Source organism: Silurus aristotelis (genome assembly GCF_946808225.1).
Source record: "Silurus aristotelis genome assembly, chromosome: 14".
Taxonomy (NCBI): Eukaryota; Metazoa; Chordata; class Actinopteri; order Siluriformes; family Siluridae; genus Silurus; species Silurus aristotelis.
In genome coordinates, this window is record NC_139587.1 from 18588615 (window position 1) to 18613338 (window position 24724).

General features: G+C 39.8%; 1 protein-coding gene across 1 annotated transcript in view; it reads left to right on the plus strand.

Moving 5' to 3' along the window:
• The first annotated feature begins 754 nt into the window (after window positions 1-754).
• Window positions 755-24724, plus strand: part of atg2a (autophagy related 2A) — a 29323-nt gene continuing 5353 nt past the window's right edge. The window contains exons 1-34 of the mRNA XM_083561560.1: window positions 755-1330; window positions 1656-1818; window positions 1939-2088; window positions 5355-5457; window positions 5898-6036; window positions 6258-6419; window positions 6541-6640; window positions 8158-8334; window positions 8507-8649; window positions 10227-10302; window positions 10410-10662; window positions 10740-10881; window positions 11818-11916; window positions 12396-12557; window positions 12682-12946; window positions 13087-13174; window positions 13318-13489; window positions 13624-13766; window positions 15016-15149; window positions 15653-15807; window positions 15890-16040; window positions 16587-16771; window positions 16864-16944; window positions 17102-17208; window positions 17410-17502; window positions 17585-17655; window positions 17762-17838; window positions 17915-18085; window positions 18339-18465; window positions 18648-18874; window positions 19002-19231; window positions 22702-22837; window positions 23197-23412; window positions 23891-23992. Coding sequence (XP_083417686.1) covers window positions 1160-1330; window positions 1656-1818; window positions 1939-2088; window positions 5355-5457; window positions 5898-6036; window positions 6258-6419; window positions 6541-6640; window positions 8158-8334; window positions 8507-8649; window positions 10227-10302; window positions 10410-10662; window positions 10740-10881; window positions 11818-11916; window positions 12396-12557; window positions 12682-12946; window positions 13087-13174; window positions 13318-13489; window positions 13624-13766; window positions 15016-15149; window positions 15653-15807; window positions 15890-16040; window positions 16587-16771; window positions 16864-16944; window positions 17102-17208; window positions 17410-17502; window positions 17585-17655; window positions 17762-17838; window positions 17915-18085; window positions 18339-18465; window positions 18648-18874; window positions 19002-19231; window positions 22702-22837; window positions 23197-23412; window positions 23891-23992 — 4971 coding nt within the window. The 5' untranslated portion in view covers window positions 755-1159. The remainder of the gene's footprint in view (window positions 1331-1655; window positions 1819-1938; window positions 2089-5354; window positions 5458-5897; window positions 6037-6257; window positions 6420-6540; window positions 6641-8157; window positions 8335-8506; window positions 8650-10226; window positions 10303-10409; window positions 10663-10739; window positions 10882-11817; window positions 11917-12395; window positions 12558-12681; window positions 12947-13086; window positions 13175-13317; window positions 13490-13623; window positions 13767-15015; window positions 15150-15652; window positions 15808-15889; window positions 16041-16586; window positions 16772-16863; window positions 16945-17101; window positions 17209-17409; window positions 17503-17584; window positions 17656-17761; window positions 17839-17914; window positions 18086-18338; window positions 18466-18647; window positions 18875-19001; window positions 19232-22701; window positions 22838-23196; window positions 23413-23890; window positions 23993-24724) is intronic.

The window sequence follows — 24724 nt, forward strand, 5'->3', positions numbered from 1 at the left end:
TCCATCATATCTGCAAACTCTCTCCCTTTACCATTTAAAGTGCCCACTCTAACCCCCACTCTTCTACACTTCTTTTTCTGCTGTCTCTGTAGACGTCTTCCTCCTCTCCCTCTCCTCCTTCGGCCAACAGTAGCCCAATTTTCACCAGTACCCTGTTGACTAACAATACCTATGGCGGTCCTTGGTAACCCGGGCCTCGACCGATCCGGTATGAATTTCCGATTCATGATCCACATATTTGATTTGGCATGTTTTACGCTGGATGCCCTTCCTAATGCAACCCTCCCCATTTATCCCGGCTTGGGACCAGCACTAAGAGTGCACTGGCTTGTGCAACCCCAATGGCTGGGTTGGAAGGAGGAGAGTGATAAGTGAGGAAATGTGACAAGAAGATAAGTAGGCAATGAATCTAAAAAACTAATTTAAAGAGCGAAAAAATATGGTAGAAAAATAGTAGAGGAAAAAGAATGAGAGAAAACATGTTCTGAAAAGCAGAAAGAGGGGGACTAGATAAACGAATGAAAAATAAAGAGAAATTGAGTAATAAAAAGTAGAGAACGAGTGATTGCTTCTGTGCTTTATGAGTTCAAAACAGTGTTCATCCTGAGATGAGTTCTGCATCAATGGCAGCAGAAGGAATCGATTGGGAGTGGGTCAAATTGTACAGTGTAATTATTTTGTTGACCTTCTCAACATGGCGTCCCGCTCGTTCCGATACATGTGACGTAAGACGTCTTGCGTGACGAGGTCAATGATGTCGCACGCTCGCGCAGTCTTCAGTATGAAAACAATAAACAGCCCTATCAGTAGAAACGCAAGAGAACCTGTCGCTGATGTCAAAAATATCATCTATGTAAGAGTAAAAATTGTTTTTGTTAAGCAACTTTTTATGAGATTGTGGCTCTTTTAAAAACTGCAGCGGACAGAAAAGTGTCCTGTCTGGGAAAAATTCAGAATTTTTGTGTCAAGGAGAGGGAAGTTAGCTAGCCAGGACTATCCAGCTAACCCCTTCAATCTGAAGCTAGTCTCCTATTTACCATCTGCTTGTGTCTCCTCAGTCAGGGCTGATTGTTATGCAGTTCCCGGAGGACTGTTGTCTGTCTCATGTTCTTTTCCCTTCGCCACCTCTTCAGTCCCTCACTATAGTCTCTCTGGCCCTATGTCTCGGTGGCTCTTCCCTTGGTCGGGCTCGATAAAGAAGCGGGCCTGTCGCTACCTTTTACAGCATTACCTCGGCCACTTCTTGGAGGAACGTTTGAGTTTGGACCAGCTGAGTTTGGACTTGTACAATGGCAGCGGTGTCATTAAAGAAATCAACCTCGACGTGTGGGTGAGTGAGTGAGTGAGTGAGTTAGCTAGTTTAGCACCCTGGCCCTTCTGAGAAAACATGAAATACATCTCAGAAGTGTTTCGTAACGTTCAGGCCAGGCTGAGCATAAAGGATCTGAGCCTCATCATGTGCCTCATACAGTGTTCTTAGAACAAAGATGTTTCCTAAACACCCTGTTAAGGGCCTAGAGGTAATGCTTTTTATACGCTCCAGAATCTAGGAGTGAAAATACTGGGTACATAGCCCTTTAGATTTGTCAAAGTTTTAGCTTTCAATAAACTTCATCACTGGTAACTATGATGATCTACTTCATCTTTTCTTACAGGCAGTTAATGAGCTCCTTGAGTCCCTTGCAGCCCCTCTGGAGATTGTAGAAGGTTTTGTACAGAGTATAAAAGTGACAATCCCATGGGCAGCGCTTGTTACTGACCACTGCACACTTGAAGTCACTGGGCTACAGATAACATGCAGACCCAAGGACAGAACCAGTAAGTTGACAGCACCTTCACAACCTAGCTGACCTGTTCCTGTTAATGGTTTTACCTTTACTTTACTGATCATGATAAATGCTTTCAATTATTCTACTTCCTTTTATGATGTGTATGTAGGTGGCGCCTGGGACTCCCAAGGCTGGTCTTCATGTATGACTTCCAGCATGCAGCTGGCCAAGGAGTGTCTAAAGGACCCACCTGAGGCATCAGAAGAACCGCCTGCTCCTTTAGAGGGGCTGGAAATGTTTGCACAGACTATTGAGACAGGTGTGTATTGCTGGTGTGTTATTCAAGCTCAAAGGGATCATAAAAGGTGACCAGCCGTACACAGTGATGAGTGATGTAACTGTAAAGCCTCTTAGATCTGTTGAATTCTCAGGCCTGATTGGTCAGAAAGTTTTAATGAATTTTCTGTAACTGAAAATGAAAAGAAAGGAAACAAATAGTTATTAATGTGGAAGCCTCCATAAGAAGATGTGTATTTAATATTTATGAAAGGAATCTGCCATGCCTAGGTTTTGTATGAGTTAATAGGCTTTCCAACACATAAGAGTCTTCAGGACAGATGATTATTCACTTTCTAGTTTCACATAAAAGGCAAACGTTTTCTTATTTATTTACAAAAAAGTGAAGGGGGAACAGTAAAAATGCTCATGGTTACATCCAGCAATACAAGAAAATTGGCATGCCCCTATGGTATAAAAGGAAATAGAACATTTGGGGTGGTAGGAGAAAATCCACTTCATGTCAGGCACAGCTTTGTTTATTGCACGCCACTGTATTTTCATATTTAATTAGCTCCTTGTGTTATTTTGACAGTTATAGTCTTCTCGGACAAAAACTGTACTGATTTTTACCATGTGAACTCTATTCACCATGCCTTTGAAGGTTTGTGTTATTTGACCACAGTTTGCATCCCTAGTTCCTACAGCCACTAGACAATCTGAAATGCAAGAAAAAAAAAAACATTCAATCAGTTGGTGTTGGCATTTGTAGACTTTGTAAAATTAAACTAATTGTAAAACCATTTCTCGATCTGTCATGGTTATTACCATAAGCTGTGCCCCATATTACATTCTATGACCTGCATCAGTGGTTTTTCGGAAGATTAGTTGAAACTCAACTGCTCTACTGCCCCAACAAGTTAATTTGCGTTCGTCTTGCATGTTGGCCCTAAAATATACACTGGCGTTTAAAATTAGAGAACAATTTATAAACAATTGAACAATTCTGAAATAATGTAATCTTCACTGCTCAACAGTTGGAGGAGTTTTTGTCCTGTCCATACCATGCTACCAGAACACCTTTTCCACAAATTAACTAAGGCATAAAAAAAAAACAACAACATTATTTTGCAAAAAACACACTGATCAAATTTAGAGAACAACAATGACTGTATCATGGAAAAAGATTACGGCAAAATTTTCTGAAGGTTACAACAGTCAGCAATTAGTAGGAAGTGTACAGGCCTCTGCTCTGAATGACTTCAGCACATCTGCAGCCACAGGACAGCACTAGTCTCTTACACTGCTCTGGTGTGATTTTGGTCCACTCTTCTTCCAGTCTCTTCCACAGTTCGGTGACTGTAGTGGGTTTCTTGGCCATAACTTTGTCACCAAAGATTTTACAGAGGTTCTCTATTGGGTTGAGATCAGGACTCTGGGCAGGCCATGTCATTATTTCAATGTTTTCAGTTTCAAGGAACTGCTTTACCCGGTTTGCTGTGTGACATGAAGCGTTGTCCTGCATGAACACTGCGGGCTGATTGGGTGATGAACGCATGGAAGGAACCATATGTTGTTGAAGAAGGTTCTGATAAACATTTGCATTCACTCTGCCATGTAGCTGTATAAGAGGCCCAACTCCTGCTGCAGAAAACATGCCCCAAATCATGACACTTCCTCCTCCACTTTTTTTTCCTCCACTGACTTCTTTACACACTTTGGGTTCAGTCTTTCTCCAGTTTGTCGCCGAACATAATGTTTCCCATCGGACCCAAATAAATGAAACTTGCTTTCATCACTGAAGTGAACTTTGGACCAGTTCTCCTCTGTCCACACAACATGCTCCTCAGCAAAGCTTAGTCTAGCCTTTTGATTGGGCTTGGGTGGGCTTTCAGTCCAAATGCTCTTAAACGTCGAGACACTGTATGACGAGACAGTTCCTTACCCTGTTCAGCGCTGAACTGGTGAGCAATTCCAGCTGCAGTGTTGAAACGATTGCCCATTGAGATCCTCCGCAGTATCCTGTCCTCTCTTGTATTTGTCTTCCGTAGACGACCAGCCTTCTTGGTGGACTTGAATGAGTTTGTGATGTTGTAAAGATTCAATATTCTTGAAATCACCGATTTAGAACGACCAACTTGTCTTGCTATGGCTGATAGGGTCATCCCTTTGGCCTTCATCTGGACCTGCTGCCGGCAGCTTTCAGTCACTTTAGAACGGCCCAACATCTTGCAGAGTCAGTGAAACTGGAAGTTATGCTGCCAGTTAAATAGGGGTTGACAGATAATCACGGAAATTAGCACCAGGTACCAGATTAACACCAATAACTGGGAGGTATCTGAAAGTGTTCTCTAATTTTGATCAGTGTGTTTTCTGCAAAATAATGTTTTTTTTTAAATGCCTTAGTTAATTTGTGGAAAAGGTGTTCTGGTAGCATGGTATAGACAGGACAAAAACTCCTTTAACTGTTGAGCAGTGAAGATGACATTATTTCAGAATTGTTTATACATTGTTCTCTAATTTTGATCGCCAGTGTATACAATTTTTTATTTTATTTTATTTTTTTGGGGACAATGCACAAAAACACATGCAGTAATGTAGACTATGCAAATTAACATTTGGATAATGTTAAGACATTCAGCTAATATTCATAGAAATTGTTAAAGACTAAATAGACAAAAGTTTATGGACACCTAACCATAAGATTCATGATCAAGATTAAATTCCTATTAGTCCCATTTGCTGTTATAATAACTATTGTTTTTAAAGGAAGATTGTCCGCTAGTTAATGGAGTATGGAGAGTTAATTCAGCCACAAATGTGTTAGTAAAGTCAGGTATTGATGTAGTGTGAGGAGGCCTGGGTTGCAGAGTTCCAGTTAATCAAAAGGCATTCAGTAGGTTTGAGGTCAGAGCTCTATAACAGGTCACCCAAAAGCTTCCACTCCAACCTGTGTAACCCATATTTTCATGAAGATCGCTTTGTGCACAGAGGCTTTGTCAGACTGGAACAGTTTTGTGTCTCCTAGTTCAAATAAATGGCAAAGGTAATGCTATTCCATCCAAAGTCATCCTATATAATTGTGTCTCTAAGGTTGTGGTAACAGTTTGGGAAAGAACCACATATGTATGGAACAGTCAGGTGTCTCAATACTATTGTGTATATATAGTAAGTACTAGTAAAGTGTGTGTGTGTGTGTGTGTGTGTGTGTGTGTGTGTGTGTGTGTGTGTGTGTGTGTGTGTGTGTGTGTGTGTGTGTGTGTGTGTGTGTGTGTGTAAAGTCTAACAAGCTGTCCTGTTTCTTTACAGTTCTGCGGCGGATAAAAGTCACTTTTTTGGACACTATAGTAAGAATTGAGCACCATCCTCTTGACTCTAAGGATGGGATCGCCTTAGAGATGCAAATTAAACGGTAAGAATGTAGGACCTTTGTGAAACCTGTGACACTGATTTTCCAGCAACCAGTCCGGACATTGTATTTGTTTTCTTTTTGGCCTTTCACTACTGGCAATTCTCAAATGTGATTTTTCACAAGTTGTTTAGTTTTCTACAGCAGAGATTTTTGTGTGAGTAATTCTTTTTTTCCCAAAAACACAAACATTATACTTGAGTCATATCTTCAAAAATGTGGATAAGGTAGAAGAAGGAAACTAGGTCAGTTGGTGATGCTTTGGGTGGTTTATGCATTTAAGGGTTAAATCTAAGGTTATACATTATATAATATATTGTGTCATATAAAGCTACAGAAGCACAAGTTAGATCTTAGTTGTCAGCTGCACATAAACCTTTTTGCTTGAAATGTAAACCTGTATCTGTAACCGAGCGGTATTATGCTTCTGTCTTATCATGCAGGCTGGATTACTGTGATGAAGCTGTGAGGGACTCCAGTCAAACAGTGCCTGTAGATATCCACCAGCCTCCAGCCTTTCTGCATAAAATTCTCCAGCTCAACTCTGTACAGCTGTTTTATGAGACTCTTGGAGAGCCACAGGTAAGAGCCTGCATAACCCATTCAAAGTTTGTTGGAGGATTTATTAAAAGGTATTTAAAGAAACACTAAATAATATAGTATAACTATAAACCACCCCATTCTACACACCTCAATTAAGCTGGATTTCCTGACTACATTCCTTTTTAGACTATAGACCATAAGCTTTTTTATATGAATTATAGTAGTGTTTTAGAGTTTTTCAAAGTCTTTTTTATTTTTAGAGTCTTATTCCTGAACATACTGTGGTCATTGAGGATGAAGAGAAAGACTCCGCACCAAAGCCCTTACGACCTCATCCCGGGCCTCTACTCATTGGAAGCTGCTCTGGTTTCATGGAGACCACTGTTAAAATCAAGCAGAATGATATTCTTCCAGGGCCCAAGGTTTGCTGCTTTCTTCAGGATTTTTTCAATCTCTTACTGAGCAGATTTGACTTCTTCCCTTTGCAGCCGACATTATGAATTAATGCTTTTTAATCCTGTTTTTTGTTGTCCACGCTTTCAGCTGGAGCTCGATGGTAAGGTGGGCTGTCTACACCTTTTACTCTCTCCCAGTCAGATTACTAACCTAATGGACCTTCTGACTGCACTCTGCATTGAGACAGGTAATATGCTTACCCTGTGTGGTTTAAATGCAAGTAAAATGGCCAAACATTCTAAAATGCAGTTCATGTCTTATATTGTTTTTGAATGTGACTTCTATAAACATTAAAGAGAGATTTCATAATGTGAATTTTTGCATCATTTCATTAATATAGTGGGCGGAAAAAATATTGTAATTTTCAATGATGTGCATTTGAAATGCAAAACAAAAGAGGGCTGAAGCTGTTAATTATTTTAGTAATTGACTATTCTCCCGATTAGTACATCGAATAATTGAGTAATTGGATAAGAATAACTTTTTCTTCATTAAATACTAAATATACAATATAAGACAGGTCTTATTTTTTCGTATTAATTAATTGTTTCCTTTTTAATAATTTTATTGCTGAAATTGCAATCTGTGAAAACTAAACCCGTTTAGTGCACTTAATTGCCATATTACATCAATATTTTGAATTACTTTAAAAAATGGTAAATGTGCTGTACAGTGTTTTTATTTTTTAATTTTTAATTTTTATTTTGAAATGATCCAAAACTTTGAAAACTTTTTGTTGTGTTCTTTGGCCTAAATTTTCTCCTCACCTCTCGCTGTTTTCTCTTCGTTCCTTCATTTTTCATTCTTAAGCATCTTCTGTCTTTACCTGTCCAGGATGTGTGCGTACGCCACGTTTATAAATGAGACTCCAGAGCGGTCCATAGTTTAGCGGGTGGTGTGTCAGTAATAATGGTCCGTGAGGAAACACAGTGCTCCATGTGTAGTTAAATAGACTAAACGAAGCATTAACATAAACATTTTTGTATTCGAATTACTTGAGGAATTGTTTCAGCCCTAAAAGAAAATTTCTTCTTAGATTTTCTTTATATATGACCATCTTAAAGAAAATTCGATACTATGACAATATAGAAGCATTAACACATGTCATTAAAATATAAGATGTCAAATATAACATGTCTCATCTAAACACAGCCTATTTGATCATTTTCAGAATGTCATGGTGCTGGTTTAACTCCAGGCTTAAGCACTGTTCAAAAGTTATTTGAACACATATTTTTGACACACACAGGGAGCTGAGGATTTAGCTATATGTAGTTGATTAACATAATCTAAATAAAGAGTTTAAAAAAAAATTACTTAAGCTGGTGCCTAGTCCATCTCTGAAAACATTTTCCAGTGTAAATATTGACCTACCTTTTGGAATAAAGTCCCCAGGTCTGCACATAGCGCTTATAAGCTTGGAAACGTTTCCTAACATACATTTTTTTTCCAGAGTTTGTTTCAATGCATGCATTATTTAATTGTGAAACATATTCTGCAGTTCATAAGCAGGGTAAGTTATGGGAAGATAAAACAATATTGATAAAAATCTTGAGCAATTTTTTTGAAAAAAATATATAATTTGTATATTATAGCTTAAATTTCAGATTTTTGATTATTTTACATGTCAGCTGTATCCGTTGCCTCTATAATTTGGGTCATTGTTTTTTATGTGTTTATTCATTTTGTCTCCCCCTTTCTCAGAGGGCAGCAGTAACATGCATGGTGGTGGTGGTGGTGGTAGTTCTCACAGTAGGCCACTGGGTTCAGATGATCTGAGGTTGATAGAGGAGGACCTCAGTAAGCAAATCAGTGTGGATACAGTAGACCAAGATCTGAAGCTAAACACAGAGACTTACGTCAGCCCTTTGGAGAATGGAGGTGTGGTGGCAATGTATATTTTGTCGATTGAAATAATTTTTTACAATTTTACAACTGTTGTAATACATTGTAGTTGTAGCACACCATAGCATTCTCATTGACCAAAAAAATTAAACTTTCATTTTGTTAATATTTATTCTTATATCTGTCTTATGGTGTTTTCCTACCTCAGAGATGTTTTACTCTATGGTGCCTGGTTGTATGACTAGCAGTATGATGTCTAACCGCTCAGGAAGCGAGCTCTCAGACAGTGACATGGAGTCTTCAGTACACAGCCAAAGCAGCCTGGCTTCAACAAACCCTCTGTCTCCACAGGTCTGTGTAGGAAAAAACATGCAACAGACAAATTTTCTAATTTGACCTAACCATAGAGGAATTAAACACTGCAGTGTCTGTTCCATTCCAGGTTTTATCTTGTGTTAGTGGCAGCTAACTTAATAGAATACACTGTTTAGGCAAAAGTATTGGGACACCAGACTTTCCAGGTATACAGTATCTCATAAGTGTGTGGATATATTTAAGAGTAGTCAATATGCAGCTTGTATAGCACTACAGATGTACTCTCCTGAAAATTACTCAAAATACAGCCCTTATTGTCAAAATAGCTGGCAACAAAAGTGTGTACACCCTAAATCTTGCAAAGCCACATGTCCTATTTATCATGTTCATGTTTTTGCCTGCTTGACAGGACCATGCAAATGTGTTTATCTTTTATTAGAGAAGTTAAAATTTGAGTACAATTCTCTCACACTGACCACTGAATGTTTGAAATGGCACCTCATGTCAAAGAACTTTGAGAATTAGAATTGTTGCTCTCCACAGCTATAAGAAGATCGGAAACACTCTGAAACACGGTGCAGTGAACAGGGTCATAAAGAGGTTCTACAAGTTGGTTCAACGAGTCCTCGTGCTGTGCATCAGAAGCAGACGCATGAGTGCTGCCAGCATTGCTTTAGATGTCCGCTTGTCAATGCTCAGACCACACTCTGCACACTGCATGCCCGTTGTCCCCTAAGGAAGCCTCTTCTAAAGCTGGCTCACAAGAAAGCCTGCAAACCGTTTGATATAGACAACCTGTCCAAAAGCAGTTTTTTCTGGGACCATGTCCTGTGGTCTGATGAGACTAAGATAAACTTGTTCTTGTCCCATATGGTGTCCAGCATGTGTGGTGACTCCCTGGTGAGGAATTGCCTACAGTCATAATCATAATAATCATAATCATAATCTGGGGCTGCATGAGTGCGGCTGGTACTGGGGAGCTGCGGTTCATTAAGGAAAACATGGATTCCAACATGAACTGTGACATTCTGACGCAAAACATGATGCCCATCCTTCAGAAATTGGGCAGAACAGCACCTTTTCAACATGATGACGACCCCAAACACACGCAAAGATGATTTTACTGCCTTGTCGGGGGGTGAAAGTGAAGGTGTTGGAGTGGCCATGTATGTCTCCAGACCTGAACCCTATTGAACCTCTGTGGGGCATCCTCATGCGGAAGGTGGAGAAGCGACATGTGTCTAACATCCAGTAGCTTTGTTTTGTCATTATGGAGGAGTGCAAGAGGATCCCAGCAACAACCTGTGCAGCTCTGGTGAATTCCATGCCCAGAAGGATTAAGGCAGTTCTAGATAACAATGGTGCTCACACAAATTATTGACACTTTTGGATAATTTTGACATGTACTCACTGACTACTCTAAAATATATCCAAGTTTCATTTCTATAGTATTTCCTTTGAGAATATATACTAAAATGGCTGCTGAAATGTGAGGGGTGTACTCACTTTAGTGAGATACTGTATTTGATTCTTCTAAAGCATAGAGTTATATAGAGCATGGTGATTACATTTATTTTATGTCATGATTGTTCTATTTATTTTTAATTTTTCAGGGAATACTTAATTGCCCCAGACGTTATCCTGTACCAGGAACCTTATCTAGTTTGCCTCAATGTAGCAGGCCACCACGTATGTCATCCTCATTCCTTGTCAAAAAATTACATCTATTCTACGAGTTTAATTTTTAAATATAATTTGTATTAGTATAAACTTTCTGTTTCTTCACTTCAAATAAGGGCATTCAACACACACTGGCCAGTCAGAACCCATGAAGCCTGACTGCTTGCTTCGGCTCACTCTGGGTGGGTTGACTCTCACTCTTCTGGAACAGGAGCCAGCTCAAGATCCTGGAGATCTGTCCTCAATGGCTAAGGTGTCACAGCTGTTCTTCCATGAGCTCGCTTTCTTCAAAGACAGCATGTTCAGTGAGAGAGACTTTGAGAACTTGAGGGGTAGCTTTGCTAAAGCGTGCCCTCACTCACATCTCAGGTACGCATTAAATAACACACAGCATTTTTTGTCAGCATATTGTTTTTTTGTTAATGCATTATTATTTTTTTTTTTAGGCTAACAGGAGCAGCTGTACAGGTAGCATGTGAGATGCGTAGCTCTGGGCGGCATGCCCATTCCATGACCTCTGACCTGTCCTTCAGCAGGCTGGAACTGCTGGAGTGTCTGTGGGAGCCAGGCAAGATAGAGTACACTGAGGTACTCTAGCTCTCATTTTCTGTATAGTAACCAGAAATAGCTTTGACTTAATTCATTTCCAAGGTATGACTTAAAGTTCAAACAGATCATGGTTTAAATCAGTCAAAGGTAGCTACAATGCCAGAATTTCGCTTATGCAAATGTATGCTTAAGTGAGGCTACACATCCTAATGCAAGGGACAGGTAAATATTTACACCTTCCATAAGATGCAGATTATCTAATTGTTCTCTAGGTTTTATTCTTGGAGCTTTTTGTTTCTTCATGTGTGATATATAATTAAGACCTCACTTCCAGTTGATCTAGGTGTTGAATTACAGAATGGTAAACTTTAGTAAACACCTACAGTCCAAGCAGATTACCAAATATAAACTACCAAAATTACCAGGAGGTTGGTAAACGTCATTGTTGCTAAATACAATACAATAGTCTGCAAAAAGTTTTTATTTTAAGGACTAGTTTTGTTTGTTTTCAATATCTGTCTGCTGTGATCATTTTAACGTGTTTTAGTACTTTGACGAGAAATGACAGCAATAAGATTTTAACAGGATTTAAGGAAGTTAATATATTAATAAAATTATTAATTAAACATTAATAAACATTTATAGTTAAGAGAAATGTATCATAATTCTCAGATGTGGTGGATTGAGATGCTGGATTCTTCTTTTTTTTTTTTTTTTTTTTTTTTTTTTACTATTTGTAAAATGATATATTTTTTGTAGGGATTAAAACTAGTAATATATTTTAAAAAAAAAACCAAAAAGGTTTATGGTGGTAGTTTATAAATATGGGTATAATACAAAATTTGACAACAATGCTGTTTACACCCAGCAACCACTCCATTAGTGGTTAGTACACACTCAGTTCATCGTTCACTGCCGGAGTAGGTACTAGCCATATTTTTGTGTGTGTTGTGTGTGCGTGTGCATGCGTTTTAGCTGCTGCAGTTCAAGAATGCTGGTCACTTCACTGTGGGAGCAACTGCCAGACCATGTGCCCAAATTCACCACTCCCTGACAGAAAAGCAGCAACGCAAGGTTTTTTTTTTTTTTTTTTTAAACTAAATAAAATTTGTATAAATCTATGCAAGTAGACTGAAAGTGAGACTGAATAGTATATATAGTATAGTATATAGCAGGAGTTTTCACTTTGTTGTCCAGCAAAGTGTTTTGGCACAGTATTGTTGCATGTATTGTTTCATGTCTTTAGACAACTCTATAAATATGAATTAATTTATTTATTTTTAAGAACCAGCTCAGCTTCTATAGCAAATTCTTTGCCGTCATTTGTCCAGTCACATAGTAGTTACAGAAAGGATTTAGCTGATGGCAGCTAATCAGAAGGAGAGAGGCTACAAGGCAAAAACAATAAGTTTGCTGGGGGAATTTTCACAAATTTTTATATATTTGACATTTATTTGAAAATATAAAAATATATGAAACATTTATATATATTTATTTTTAGTTCAATGCTTATGTTCTTTAGTTTTAAATACTTTTCCTGTTCCATTCTGCAGAGTGGATCAAAGCAGCGAGTAATGCGTAGGGACAGCTCACTACGTGTAGAGCTGGGTGAGCTTACCACTGAGATAGACCTGGACATACTGGGCAGACTGGACAACATCATACAGGCCCTGAGCCACTGTCCCACACAGCCAAATAAGCCAGCAAACACTAAGGTGCTGCCCTGAAATTCTGCATAAATTATAATCTGTGTCATCACTGAATGCATGCTGGCTATTACTGATTATTTCACTATTTTGAAATATGTCTTTTAACTAACTTAAATCTGTTTCCCAATAGCCTCATTTGTCAGAGCTGCAATCGTCCCTTGTTCTCCTCTCCCCCTATGCTGTAATGAAGCTTCGCTTCCCCATCCCTGACCTTCGACCTTCAGACCAGAGAAGACCCATTAGAGAGCAAGCAGTGCGTAAAGAGGTCCTGAGTCTGGAGATGTGCAATCTAGAGCTGAAGTCTCATCAGGGGTCAGATCTACAGCAGCAGGTGCCATACACCTCTACAGCTGAACTCACCAAGGTTTTGGAAGCTAGCTTCAGTGATCTGCATGGTAAGAAGATCCTACACTCTAAACTATTTTATTTAGTCATCATGTCTTTCCTTTTTTCTCTAATGAGTAAGACATCTGCATTGACCCCATGTAGTGTCTGTTGTTAATGAATTTTGTTTGGTTTTTCCTTTCTTTGTAAGGAGTGTATGAGGGCTGGGAGGGCGGATCTTTCCCTTGTATCCGAGTACAAAAGGGCTCCAATGCAGAGAACCCAGACAGCACACCCAAGTGAGTCTGTGTGGACACTGATTGTATATATTTTAGTCTTTGCAGAAATATTAAACTACAGCTATATCACAGAAGGAACTGATTGTTATTAAATTATGCCTAAAACCATGATTGTTTTTGTTGCCTTTTTGTATTGCTTGTAGAATTGTGGTGCATGTAAGTGGGGCAGCAGACTCAGCTGGTAGAGGCACTGTAGGTGTGGGTTTAAACAGGGATTTGGGACTTGGCTTTGTGTCTATGGAAAATCCCTGTGAGCTACGAGAGAAAAACAGCTCCCCCTTCTCCTCTAACCGTACCATGTTTGAGACAGAAGAGGTACACGTTTTCTCATTTATCACAGCTTGCCAATCTCATTCTAGTGTAATTTCTTTTTTTTGTTATTTTGACCTTCTAAACTCCCAACATTTCTCTGTCCATGTCTCTCATTCTCTCCAACCTTTCTTGTTTAGATGGTAATCCCCGCAGATCCAGAGGAAATGAACGAATTTCAGGCGCAGTGTGTGGCTCAGAGTCAGTATGTGGTGGATATTACACTCCCTTTGGCCTACATCCTTTTGCCCAGTAAAGAAGCCTTTCAAAGCATCTACAACAGGCATGAGCTTTTAATTTTTTAATTTTATTTTTTTATAGATTTTATTAATTACAGGGGAACCCACTTATCTCGACCTCGGTTAACTCGACAACCCTATTAAGTCGACGTTTTTGAAGTGGAACCGGCAAATTCTTGCTTTGTCTTAGGATTTTTTTATCGGTTATGTCGACTTTTTTATGTCGCCGAACCCTGATATCTCGAGCACAAGGGGGGAAAAATTTGCCATTTAACGTCGGTTATGTTGATCGGCACTGTGCAGCCGCAGAAGAACTCGCAAAAGTGGCGGAAAAATCAAACCTTATCGATGCTACAGGTGTTGTATTGTATACTGGTGAATCTGTTAGTTAGTTGCCAAAAGGCTTTTTATTGTTAAATGTTATGCGATGAAAGGAAGGCGAAAGCCGCGCTTGGTAGGAACGTGGGATGAGCAGCAAAAGCATAGAATTAACAACAGCAGGATCGAGGGAATCCGTGATGCGCTTTTGGGAAGAAAAGCGCAGCCGTTGAGAGAGTGCCGGTGGGAAGGCACGTACCAGGATACGCATGAGCGATAACAACGACCGCCGTAAACAAACATGTATGTACATTTATATAGCATGCCTTCATCAAACAAATCGCGGCAACGCTGTTGTGTAAAAAATCCCTCCAAAAACACGTGCATGCACATTCTTATTTATTAACGCACATCATGTACATAAAGAAATTTCAAGCACGTTAATATATTGCCGCCATATTGATTTTCGTTTATCTCGATCAACGGTTACCTCGATGCTTTTTGCCGACCCCCTAGGACATCGACATAACCGGGTTCCACTGTAATTAGCACCCTTTATTAAAGAGAACAAAAAAGAAAGTATTTTAGTTTTTGTGTCTAAAGTTTTAGCCTGATGTTTTCTCAAATGTGAATGCAAGCTTGTATATAATAATTGCAAACTTTGATCCAAATGAGCAGGTGTCATTATCTCACCTTTCTCCCATATCTGGTCTGTTCTTGCACTTGATTTGTTTATAATTTTGACCTTATAATCATGCCCTTGCTTCATCTTTTTTAGTGTGTGAATTTTCTTTTTCTGATTTACCTCATTTCTTGTTTTCTCATTCTTGTATGTTTCTTGATTATGATTATGCATCTGTTCAATTAGGTTACTATTAATGGATATATTGTGTGCTATTATTTTATACATTCTGCATATTAAAAAGATTTCATTTTCTTACTGCTACATTTTTTCTTATATACTTCAATCCTTAGGATCAACAATGATTTGTTAATGTGGGAGCCCCCACTTCCCTATCAGCCCCCTCCTAAGATGTCTCACAGCCCCTTACAGCAGCGCAGATCTGAGGACGATGAATTTCAGCTCTGCAAATCAGCCTTCAGACTTGGTCAGTCTGTTAAAAACATTAATAAACACAGGATTTTTAGAATGGCAATATGCTAAATTGTGAAAGAGCTGAGCCACTGAACATGCAGTAGGCTCAAATCGATCTGTGAGGTTCTTGGAAGTTGCCAGGCCGAATTTGGTGCAGACCTTTTGAATTTCTCAGATGAGTTCAAAGTGCTTCAGTCAACTCATTTTATATATTGGACATTAGTGTAATAATAAGAGACCCTCAGCAGTAACTATTTATAGAAACTATATGATTGAATACCTATTTTATAATGTATGATGTTAATTTTATGATGGTAGCCTTGCAGGATATAGTAAATAAATAGTAAATATGACCAAAAGAGGAATATTTCTCCATTTTATTGTTGTTTGGGGCCTAACTTCCTGACATATAAGGAATAAAGTTGTAAGGAAAGATATATGCTGGTTGTGGTGGTGGCTTGCAAGCTTTTGACAATCATACATAATTTATTCTTAAAATCTTTTATCTGGTTAAAGAATCTGACTCAGAAGAGGATGAACCACAGGTCTGTTTAGCCAGTGAACAAAGGAAAAGAGGGCAGCCTGAGCCCCAACCAAATCATGAGCTTAGTTTTCTCTGCTTAACTGTACTGGTTGGCAAGGGTCGTCTGCAAACTCTCACCGACAGTAAGGTACGCAAATTACATACTATCAGAATCTAGTTTAATGGAGAATTTTTCCTTGACTCTTGTTCAGTTATATTGTCTTCGACAGAATGAAGCAGGACGCAGGGTGGAACAGTGCCATGGAGAATTGCTGCTAGACTTTGAAGACGGGAGGATTTTTAGTGTTACCCAGCACCAGAATGATCCGAATCTAAACTTTTTGACTATAGAGAGCAAAAAAGTTGAACTCTATCATAAAGGTAAGATAAAGCAGTAGTTTCCTCCAGAAAGAAATTTAATGTGAATAAACACAGACACCTGACCACAGCAAAATATAAGGGCCTTCTCCAACCCGTTTTCACAAAATTACAAGAACAGAATTATCTAGAGTCTTTGTATCCTGTGGCACTAGAGAATCATAAAACTGGAACTAAGAGCCAAGTACAGTGCAGCCCATGTTCACAAAGAGATCTCCATGATTTTCTGAAGGCTGGTATGAAAGGTTTTGAACTCAACCCTAATGAACACTTTAGGTAGGAACTAAAAACATTACTCCTCTTTCCTTAACCTCAGTCCCCAACCTCATTGATGTTCTTATGTTTGAGTGGGCAAATTCCCATAGACATGCTTTAAAATCTAGTTTAAAGCCTTTTCACAAGAGTGGTGATTATTAAATCGCACAATGTGAATGCTTTTTTTAAAAGATTGCTACATACATGTATAATATATATTACTGTTATTTGAAATGTTTCAATAAGACACTATAAAAAAACAAAAACTGTTTTTGTGTTCCTTTCTCTACGAAGCTGAAGTCCCAGACTCCCCTATCCAAGCACGACTAGAAATGCCCAAGTTTACACCCCCAAACCATCTGGACCTGACCATTTATCCCACAGAATTGGGGGTGAGCAGTGTGGGGCGCAGAGAAACAGGTGGTCAGATGTTGTCTACTGCTATCAAAATCACACTAGACCTCCAACGCAATGTCAAGGTTCTGCTAGTATTTAAGAGTACTACTTCTTAAAATGTATTGTCTGAGATTTTTTTTTACACTTTCAACTCATTTCCCTTTTTCCCTATCAGGAGTTCCTGGTTGCATTACGGCTCCAGGGGGCTACTTTAAGACATCGCATGGCATTAACAAATTACAGTTGGCATGAGCAGGTACCAAGATGTCCAACATGTTGGACAGATATACATTTGTATAATACACAGATGCATTGAACCTACACATGGAATGAAGAATTGACATGTGGATAAACATTTGTGAAGGGTTTATGTGTATATATAATTGAAGAATTTAAAAATTTTCTGCCCTCAGTTGGTCGATTTCCTGGATGTCATTGATGATGATATTTTAGGATACACACCTCCTGCCATCATCACAGTGTTACATACGCACCTGGTTACTTGTGCTGTTGACTACAGGTAAGGAAATTAAGGAAATAATATTTTCTTCAGCAAAACCTTGGGAATGTGCAAGTGTGACCTAGATATGACACAGCAGCAATTGTACTTAAATCTATACGTTTTACATTTTAAATGCAGCTGTTGTAACATTAACCAGTTGTTAGTGTTTTTCCTTGTGTCTTTTGAATCCATTTTTCATTTCCTTTTTGTCCTATTCAGGCCCCTCTATCTTCCATTGCGAGTGTTGTTTACAGCAGAATCGTTTTCCCTGTCCAGTAATATAATTGTGGACACTGCCACTTTTCACTTGAGGTACTGTTACTGTTGATCTCTGTAAATGTATATAGGTGTGTATTATTTGTTAAACTTTATGCCTTTGAAACCCCCTCTTTAGGTTCATCCTGGATGACTCTGCATTGTACCTCACTGATAAGTGTGAAAGTGAGACAGTGGATTTGAAAAGAGGTATTGATTATTTATCAGCTGTATCTTCTGAGTGTGAATTTTTTTTATCCCAAAGAATGAATAGCTTTTTTAAATTTTTTTTTATTTTTTATTATTATTTCTACAGATTATGTGTGTGTGTTAGACATTGACCTGTTAGAGCTGGCCATAACTACCTGGAAAGGCAACAACACTGGCAAACTGGTATGTTTCATAATACAGATTCTTTTTATCACCGTGTACTTTATATAACAGTTTTGTTTTCTTCTTCCATTTTCAGACTCAGCCACTGTTCGAGCTACGCTGTTCAAATAATGTGGTTCACGTGCACTCTTGTGCAGACTCCTGTGCTGCTTTAGTGAATATGTTACAGTACCTGATCTCCCAAGGTGACCTTCACCCACCTCCTCGTCATACTTCTCCAACTGAGATTGCTGGACAGAAGCTCCCGGTAAGAATGTCTTCAGTAAATGTTTTCAGTGTGCCAGGTCTGGTAACTGGACTTATTTAGTAATGAATAAGCAAATAAGAGTCCACTCACTGTCGGACAAATATCTCAAAATTATGATATAGTAATTTATGTCACTTACCATCACACAATCCCTTCTCTCTTCTTTGAATATAAAAGGGTATGAAACATCGTATGGTAAATTTTTGCACACAGTCTACACATCTAGTTTCATGAGTATATTTGTTTTCCTCAGCTCTCAGAAGCTCCTACAACTTTACCACCATGTCCACCAGCAGAGACAGCTGAAATTAACCAGTGTGATCTTACTGATGCTCTGATTGACACAGAACGAACGCTGCCAGAAGCAGATAGGGAATTTGGTAAGATTAAATAAGATATTTATAGCAGTTAATAATCAATCATTATTGAAACTTTGTTTCACCATCCTGCTCCGAATCAGTTTTTTGCTCTCAATTTTCTTAAAGTAGAAGTCATGCTGTCGCTTCATACTAAGAGTGATTACTGATTGCTTATTGTCTGTAACTGTTGTTAAAATTTGCAGGCTCTCCTTCCTCATTAAAGCGAGGCTCACCTATCTCAGTGTATTTATTTCCCGGGGAAGGCCCAAAATCCAGCTCCTCTGCATTAGAAGGGGATGAGTCTGATCTTGATCAACTGGTGGTTACAGCTACTGAAGTTCATGCTGATATGATGTTGGAGGAATGTTCTGAATGTTCCACGGACAATGATGACTTCTGTATTTTAGAGGCTCCTGGAATTGGCATTCCTGTGTGTTTTTTCTTTTTCTTTTTGCTTTTCACTTTGTAATTTAAAACTCCTTATGTATGTCTTATAAGGCTTAAAAATTAATCCACAACCTTCTGTTTTTGTTTCTTTTCACCTTTTTTTCCTCCAGCCTAAAGATGGAGAACCGGTGGTTAAAGTGTTGTGTGAGAGTCCTATAAAGGTGCGTGATGGCTATTTCTCTCGGCCACGGGGCAGTTCGGACCTGCTACGGGCTCCTGCTCACTTTGCTATGCCTCAGAGCAGGGTAGTACTTCGAGAGGTATCAGTAGTCTGGCATCTCTATGGAGGCAAAGACTTTGGAGGAAAACCAACCTCTGTTCACACTCAACACAGTCACAGGTAAAGAAGTTTGGTTGGTTGTCTAACATATGTATAACCATTAATGATAGACTTCATTGTGTGTATGTGTGTGTGTATATATATATATATATATATATATATATATATATATATATATATATATATATATATATATATATATATATATATATATATATACTGTTTTGCAAATTTTATGTATATAATATTTTTTTTTTTCCATGTGTGATCATACTAACTCCAAAACCCAGCCATTAGGGGGGCACAAGCCAGTGTACTCTTAGTGCCGGTCCCAAGCCCGGGTAAATGGGGAGGGTTGCGTTAGGAAGGGCATCCAGCGTAAAACATGTGCCAAATCAAATATGCGGATCACAAATGAGAATTTCATACCGGTTCGGTCGAGGCCCGGGTTAACAACGACCGCCACAGGTATCGTTAGCCGACAGGGTACCGGTGGAAATTGGGCTACTGTTGGCCGAAGGAGGAGAAGGAGAGGAGGAAGGCGTCTACAGAGACGGCAGGAAAAGGAGCAGTGTAGGAGAGTAGAGGTTCGGGTTGGTATTTTAAATGTTGGTACTATGACGGGTAAAGGGAGAGAGAGAGCTGATATGATGGAGAGGAGAAAGGTAGATGTGTTGTGTGTTCAGGAGACCAAGTGGAAAGGAAGTAAATCCAGGAACATTGGAGGTGGGTTTAAACTGTTTTATCATGGTGTGGATGGGAAGAGAAATGGTGTAGGGGTGATTCTGAAGGAAGCGTACAGTAAGAGTGTAGTGGAGGTGAAGAGAGTTTCTGATAGGGTGATGATCGTGAAGGTGGAAGTTGAAGGGATGATGATAAATGTCATCAGTGACTATGCTCCACAAGTTGGCTGTGAGATGGAGGAGAAAGAAAGATTCTGGAGTGAATTAGATGAAGTGGTAGATGGTGTACCTAGGAAAGAACGATTGGTGATTGGGGCAGACTTTAATGGGCATGTAGGTGAAGGGAACAGCGGTGATGAGGAGGTGATGGGTAGGTATGGTTTTAAGTAGAGGAATGTGGAAGGGCAGATGGTGGTAGATTTTGCTAAAAGGATGGAAATGGCAGTGGTGAACACGTATTTTAAGAAGAAGGAGGATCATAGGGTGACGTATAAGAGTGGAGGAAGGTGCACACAGGTGGATTATCTTCTGTGTAGGAGATGCAACCTGAAGGAGATTGGAGACTGTAAGGTGTTGGCGGGGGACAGTGTAGCTAGACAGCATCGGATGGTGGTCTGTAGGATGGCTTTGGAGGCGAAGAAGAAGAGGAGGAAAGTAAGGTTTGAAAGAAGAATAAGATGGTGGAAACTGAAGGAGGAAGAGTGTAGTGTGAGGTTCAGGGAAGAGGTCAGACAGGGGCTTGGTGGTGGTGAAGAGGTGCCGGATGATTGGGCAACTACTGCAGGAGTGATGAGGGAGGCAGCTAGAAAAGTACTTGGTGTGACATCTGGAAATAGAAAGCAAGACAAGGAGACGTGGTGGTGGAATGAGGAAGTGCAGGAGAGCATTAGGGGAAAGAAGTTGGCAAAACAGAAGTGGGATCGACAGAGTGATGAGAAAAGTAGGCAGGAGTACAAGGAGATGCGGCAGCAGGTTAAAAGGGATGTGGCGAAAGCCAAGGAAAAGGCATATGAGGAACTGTATAAGAGGTTGGACACTAAGGAAGGAGAAAAGGATTTATACCGATTGGCCAAGCAGAGGGAACGAGCTGGGAAGGATGTACTGCAAGTTAGAGCAATAAAGGATGGAGAAGGAAATGTGTTGACTAGTGAGGAAAGTGTGTTGAGAAGATGGAGGGAATATTTTGAGCAGCTGATGAATGAGGAAAATCAGAGAGAGAGAAGGTTGGAGGATGTGGAGTTGGTGAAGCAGGATGTAGATAGGATTAGTAAGGAGGAAGCGAGACCAGCGATTAAGAGGATGAAGAATGGAAAGTCGGTTGGACCAGATGACATACCGGTAGAAGCGTGGAGATGTTTAGGAGAGATGGCAGTGGAGTTTTTAACCAGATTGTTTAACAGGATTCTGGAAGGGGAGAGGATGCCTGAGGAATGGAGAAGGAGTGTGCTGGTACCGATCTTTAAGCATAAGGGAGATGTGCAGACCTGCAGTAACTACAGGGGAATTAAGTTGATCAGTCACACCATGAAGTTATGGGAAAGAGTAGTGGAAGCCAGGCTGAGAGAAGAGGTGACCATCTGTGAGCAACAGTATGGTTTCATGCCGAGGAAGAGCACCACAGATGCCTTATTTGCTTTGAGGATGTTGATGGAGAAGTATAGAGAAGGACAGAAGGAGCTGCATTGTGTATTTGTGGATTTAGAGAAAGCGTACGACAGGGTGCCGAGAGAGGAGTTGTGGTATTGTATGAGGAAGTCAGGTGTGTCAGAGAAGTATGTGAGGGTGGTGCAGGACATGTATGAGGACAGTGTGACGGCAGTAAAGTGTGCAGTAGGTACGACAGACTGGTTCAGGGTGAAGGTTGGACTGCATCAAGGATCGGCCCTGAGCCCTTTCCTGTTTGCAGTGGTGATGGACAGGTTGACGGACGAGGTCAGACAGGAGTCTCCCTGGACTATGATGTTTGCAGATGATATTGTGATTTGTGGTGAGAGTAGAGAGCAGGTTGAGAAGAGCCTGGAGAGGTGGAGATATGCGCTGGAGAGAAGGGGAATGAAAGTCAGTAGGAGTAAGACAGAGTACATGTGTGTGAATGAGAGGGAGGGCAGTGGAGTGATGCGGTTGCAGGGAGAAGAGGTGGAGAAGGTGGAGGAGTTCAGGTACCTGGGGTCAACAGTGCAAAGTAATGGAGAGTGTGTTAGGGAAGTAAAGAAAAGAGTGCAGGCAGGGTGGAGTGGGTGGAGAAGAGTGACAGGAGTGATTTGTGATAGAAGAGTATCTGCAAGAATGAAAGGGAAAGTTTATAGGACTGTGGTGAGACCTGCGATGTTGTATGGATTAGAGACAGTGGCATTGAGTAAAAGACAGGAGGTGGAGCTGGAGGTAGCAGAGCTGAAGATGTTGAGGTTTTCGTTGGGAGTGACGAGGATGGACAAGATTAGAAATGAGTTTATTAGAGGGACAGCACATGTAGGATGTTTTGGTGACAAGGTGAGGGAGGCGAGATTGAGATGGTTTGGACATGTGCAGCGAAGGGACATGAATTATATTGGTAGAAAAATGCTGAAGATGGAGCCACCAGGTAGGAGGAAAAGAGGAAGGCCAAGGAGGAGGTTCATGGATGTGGTGAGGGAAGACATGCAGGTAGTTGGTGTAAAAGAGGCAGATATAGAGGACAGGGTGGTATGGAGACGGATGATCCGCTGTGGCGACCCCTAATGGGAGCAGCCGAAAGAAGAAGAAGAAGAAGAAGAAGAAGAAGATCATACTAACTCCAAGTTATAGCAGGTTCCAAAATTAGCACTAGCAAATCTCATTTGTATGCATCTTTGTTTCATTTTATTTCAGGGGCCGGGCAGCACCTGTAGGAGCCCATGGTTCTCCTTCACGCTCTTCTGGTTCTTCTAGACCACAGAACTCATGGCGCTGGGTGGGAGGCAGTGGCAGACAGCACTCACTGCTCATGGAAATACAACTGACAAAGGTTGTGTGACAGAGGCATACATACAGCATATCGCTCTTCACTAGCATGATTAATAACAATAAGATTTTTGTTATTTTTATTTTGGCCAGAGTAATTTTATCTAAGGAAACTATTTGTTACATTAATTTTGAGAAACTGAAATTATAAAATGTAACTTTGACTATTGTATAATGCATAGTAACACAGCTGTCAGGATTAGTCGTGAAGCAGTTTGACTTTTATCACAATTTATGTCATATTGAGTTACAGCTAATAATTTAATTATGTTAATTATTTAAAATTCAGTTGAAATTGTGTTTTAGACCAACAAAAATTGGTGCTATTAAGATAAAATGAATCACCTCTGTTTATTATTTCAGGTCAGTTTTCAACACGAGTCCTACCCTGTGGTTGTGCCTACTGCAGGCTCAGGGCAGGATGTGGATGCGGCAGGCTTGGGAGAGCAGCCTCTCTCACGGCAGGTGTTCATTGTGCAAGAACTAGAGGTGCGTGACAGGCTAGCCTCCTCCCAGATGAACAAATTCCTCTACCTGTATACCAGCGAAAGCATGCCGCGGAGAGCCCACTCCAACATGGTGAGTGGGGAGAAGGAGTGGAGAAAGGTCCTGTAACTCATGGGTTCTTAGACATTTAGTAGTTATGAATTCCTTTAACTGTAAAATAAGTTTCATAGAACCCCTTAATACATCATTATTTTGATAATCAGATTATTTGATTATTAGTCTAATTATGCTTACAGTGATAATCAGGTTATATATTAGTCATTTTAGCCTTAACTTTTAACTTTCCATTGACATATTACATATTATTATAACATATTATGTCCAAGCTAACATTATTGTAGACCTACTAGTTATTGACATTCAAGTATCCAAAATACAAAATAAACCGTTAAGCGTTGGAATCTCGGAAGTCTCATCGGAGAACCTGGATTCCACTTTTAAATCTACTGTTGAGCATAAACATCCCTAGCTAGGAAAAGTGTCTTAATCTTAATGATGATCTTTAACTGTTGTATATGTAAATTAACTATTGTGTGTTTGTGTTCTGTAGTTAACAGTAAAGGCTCTGCAGGTACTTCCCGAATCTGGGTTAGGAGGACCAGAATGCTGCCTAAGAATTAGCCTGCTGCCCCTTCGACTCAACATTGACCAAGTAAAATGGCAATTAGCTTTACTGAACATATACCTTTAATGAATCATTGCTAATAATGTATGTTAGTTTGATAGATTAGAATCAAATAGATTTTTCTACAGTTATGTGATGATCAAGACTGGCATGGAATAACTGTCAGTATAAAAAAAAAAATTTTAATAAAATGTTCAGGAGATTTACCGTAGTTTCCGGACTATTAAGCGCACCCAAATATAAGCCGCACCCACTGAATTTTACAAAGATTTTTATTTTGAACATAAATAAGCCGCACCTGTCTACACTGAAACTAATGAACTTCACACAGGCTTTAATGAAAGACAGTGCCTGTAACACGGCTTGTATCTAAACAGTAGCCTACCAAGAAAGTTATTGTTCACTGTCTTCCTCCTTCCTTTCCCAACAAATTCTCTCGAGAGTTTATCTTTTGGCATAGTCGTGCGTTTAAAAATCACCATTTGTGAATCTTTTCTCCCGATGCCGTGCAGCTCAGAACACAGGTGAAGTGCGTTTTTTCATGCCCGGTTGTTTTCAGCGTGATGAATGATTCGCATTTCCTGTTGACAGTCCAAGTGAAAGGCAGGTCAAACGTCATAGGAACCTCATCCTTATTTATGATGTGGTGCGGCCCGATTCAGTGGGAGCGTGATTTAATATAAAGAGTTTCATTGGTTCACATTAACCCGTTCAGCAATTTCATTGGTCTAATGTTATGGGGATCAGTTTTTTTGCATG